This window comes from Helianthus annuus, chromosome 3, assembly GCF_002127325.2.
Source record: "Helianthus annuus cultivar XRQ/B chromosome 3, HanXRQr2.0-SUNRISE, whole genome shotgun sequence".
Taxonomy (NCBI): domain Eukaryota; kingdom Viridiplantae; phylum Streptophyta; class Magnoliopsida; order Asterales; family Asteraceae; genus Helianthus; species Helianthus annuus.
In genome coordinates this window covers 108,737,704-108,740,689 of record NC_035435.2, presented here as the reverse complement: position 1 = coordinate 108,740,689, position 2,986 = coordinate 108,737,704, and the positions used below count along the sequence as shown (strand labels likewise).

General features: G+C 34.3%; 1 protein-coding gene across 1 annotated transcript; it reads left to right on the top strand.

The window, feature by feature from the left end:
- The first annotated feature begins 612 nt into the window (after positions 1–612).
- Positions 613–2,558, top strand: LOC110929531 (isoflavone reductase-like protein). The gene is made up of 5 exons (XM_022172687.2): positions 613–991; positions 1,080–1,220; positions 1,301–1,538; positions 1,932–2,135; positions 2,230–2,558. The coding sequence occupies exons 1-5, from the start codon at positions 809–811 to the stop codon at positions 2,394–2,396; spliced, it is 933 nt and encodes a 310-aa protein (XP_022028379.1). The 5' UTR covers positions 613–808; the 3' UTR covers positions 2,397–2,558.
- The last annotated feature ends 428 nt before the right edge of the window (positions 2,559–2,986 follow it).

Below are 2,986 nucleotides of genomic sequence, written 5' to 3'. Positions count from 1 at the left end.
TATGACGTGTTAGTGTTTGGTTGAAAATTAATAGATTCCATATTTGTTGAGAGAGAGACATGAAGGAAGGTTAAGAAGGTATTTTATTTTATTATTTTTTTTTTCACTTTTGCCCCTCCGTATATTTTTAACCTAAAAAAGAAATCACGATATCATCGCATGTTAGTCGTAGAAAATTTTAATTCAAAGTTAGTTCCTCAGTTTTCTATTTTTTAAGGTTCCCTTAATGAACCTTCACCTGCATATATATTCAATTATCTAATAAAAAAATTAGAAGGTTAAATGTACCTATCAAGAGTGTAAAATGATAATCGTTAGTTGACATCTATTTTATTGTTGTAAAACTAAAAGTCATTTAAATAATTATTAATTGTTATGGTAGGTTTATTACCTCTTGTTTTTAATCATAAAAATTGCATCATTAAGCGTAGACTATAATTTTTATAATTTTTAGATCACCTACAAAATTTGACAGAGTCAAAAGTAGGAATGAGATTGGTATTATACTCGTATCGTATTAGTATGAATAGTGAAAATACCAATACCAAGTTCGAGGAGAAGTGGACATCAAATATCGTACCGAATTGATCGTTTCATTACCGGCATCAGTACCAGATTTTCGGTACCACAAATACAGAAAAAGTACCGGTACCAATACCAACATCGTTTTTATAATAGAAAGTGGACAAGCTATAAATTGACCAGGCTCATAAGCTTACTCTTCTACAACACTCTCATAGCACTTGACAATTAGCTTTCGTTGACTCTTTTTATATAATCACCGGAAAATCATCATTCTACACAGAACATGGCGGAGAAGAGTAAGATTCTGATCATCGGAGGAACCGGCTACATCGGTAAATTCATAGTCGAAGCCAGCGCTAACATGGGTCATCCTACTTTCGTCCTCGTTAGGGAATCCACGCTCTCCGATCCTTCCAAATCTTCAGTGATCGACTGTTTTAAGAAAGCCGGCGTTAATATCATCACTGTCAGTAATAATCAATCTACTCTATCTGTTGTTCTTTAGCAGTTTACTAATATCATAACGTTGTTCATATTTGGTGTAATTATGTTAGGGCGATTTGCATGATCACGAGAGGCTGATCACGGCGATAAAGCAGGTAGATGTGGTGATCTCGGCAGTAGGAGTGAGTCAAACACAACTTGCTGATCAAGTCAAAATCATTGCTGCCATAAAAGAAGCTGGTAATATCAAGGTATTTAGTTACAGAGATAAACCATATCAATGAACAAATTAAAGAGTAGCTATGAGTTCTAACTTATCATGCTCATCTAGAAATTTTATCCATCCGAGTTTGGAAACGATGCGGATCGTTCACACGCCGTGGAACCTGCCAAAACGTTATTCGCAACCAAGGCTCAGGTTCGCCGAGCCATTGAGGCTGAAAACATACCTTATACATATATAAGTTCCAACTGTTTTGCGGGTTATTTGCTTCCAACATTGGCTCAGTCTGGGGTCACCGCTCCCCCAAGGGACAAAGTCGTTAGCTTAGGTGATGGAAACGCGAAAGGTAAACACTATTGCAGTTTATTTAGTTATGGAATAATGGATTTTAATAATTCTAACTATTAGCAGTTGGCCTTCAATGGTCCTAACTTCAAAAATAACCAGTGGTGGTCCCACCTTTTCATATATTGTAAACCAATGGACTTTTACTAAACCGAAAAAGATAAGGGGACAAAAAGAAATTAAGGTTCTATTAATAAAGGTCCATTAGTTTACAATATATGTGAAAAGGTGGGACCACCGCTGGTTATTTTTGAAGTTGGGACCGTTGCCGGCCAGCGCCTAATATTTTGGATTATTAAAATCCATTATTCCTTTAGTTATTGAGTATTCGAGCATTATGATCATGTGTCGTTTTTATTTTGGGAATGTTTCTAATTAATGTTTTATATTGTAGCTGTTTTCAATGAGGAACATGACATTGCAACCTACACCATTAAAACCGTTGATGACCCAAGAACCGTCAACAAAAGTGTCTACATAAACCCTCCGGGTAACATATACTCGTTCAACGAACTCGTGTCGTTATGGGAGAAAAAGATTGGCAAAACATTGGAGAAGGTCTATCTTTCTGAAGATCAAGTATTGAAAAACATAGAGGGTAAGTTGGATAAATACAACAACAAAATATCCTACCTTTTCGGTTAATCTATGGAGGTTGAATATATATAAACTATTTGTTCATTATCTTGCAGAATCTCCTCTTCCACACAGCTTAATCATGTCAATCTCGCACACGGTCTTTGTAAAGGGCGATCAAACAAACTTTGAGATTGAACCATCATTCGGAGTGGAGGCTTCGGAGCTTTATCCCGATGTTAAATATACTACAGTTGATGAGTATCTAAGTCGTTTCGTTTGATATATTTTCTCTTAAGAATGTGTGACACATTTACCATAATGAGCCCATTGATGATGGGCCTGCAACAACAACAACAACAACAATAATATTGTGTAATATTGTATAATATTGTATAATAGGAGTATTACTTGAAATCCCAATTATTCTACCTTTTCATTGATATCAGTTTATGTTTGTATGTAACAAGTTGAATTTTCCCGTGTCTTGAGGCGGAAATTCAATCCATACCGATCTGATTGATTAGGATATCGACACTTGGTATAGTTACAATCTGATCCGTGTATCTATTTCTTAGATATATTAAACATAATAGATTTTATGAAATTAGTTGTAGGGTTTGTAAACCTACTTAAACTTCTATAATTGGAAAATATTACAATAAACCTCACAAAATGGATGTCTCTACTTTAACTTCTTATCACTTGGAGATATACATGTTTGAGTGTGTTATATTGGTGTTTGCATGTATGTTCCATTTTTTATAAGATTTATTTTACTTTGATTTTATATCTCACTTAATAAACTTCACTAGATTCTTTATTGAATTCAACAATATTGTTTTATCTGTAAAATCCTTTAATTTATCAATT

Bases quoted from the DNA above. Each gene is read 5' to 3' on its own strand.
- LOC110929531 (XM_022172687.2), top strand. From the start codon at position 809: ATGGCGGAGAAGAGTAAGATTCTGATCATCGGAGGAACCGGCTACATC. The intron at 992-1,079 runs GTCAGTAATAAT...TAATTATGTTAG, and splicing joins CCGGCGTTAATATCATCACT to GGCGATTTGCATGATCACGA. The intron at 1,221-1,300 runs GTATTTAGTTAC...ATGCTCATCTAG, and splicing joins AAGAAGCTGGTAATATCAAG to AAATTTTATCCATCCGAGTT.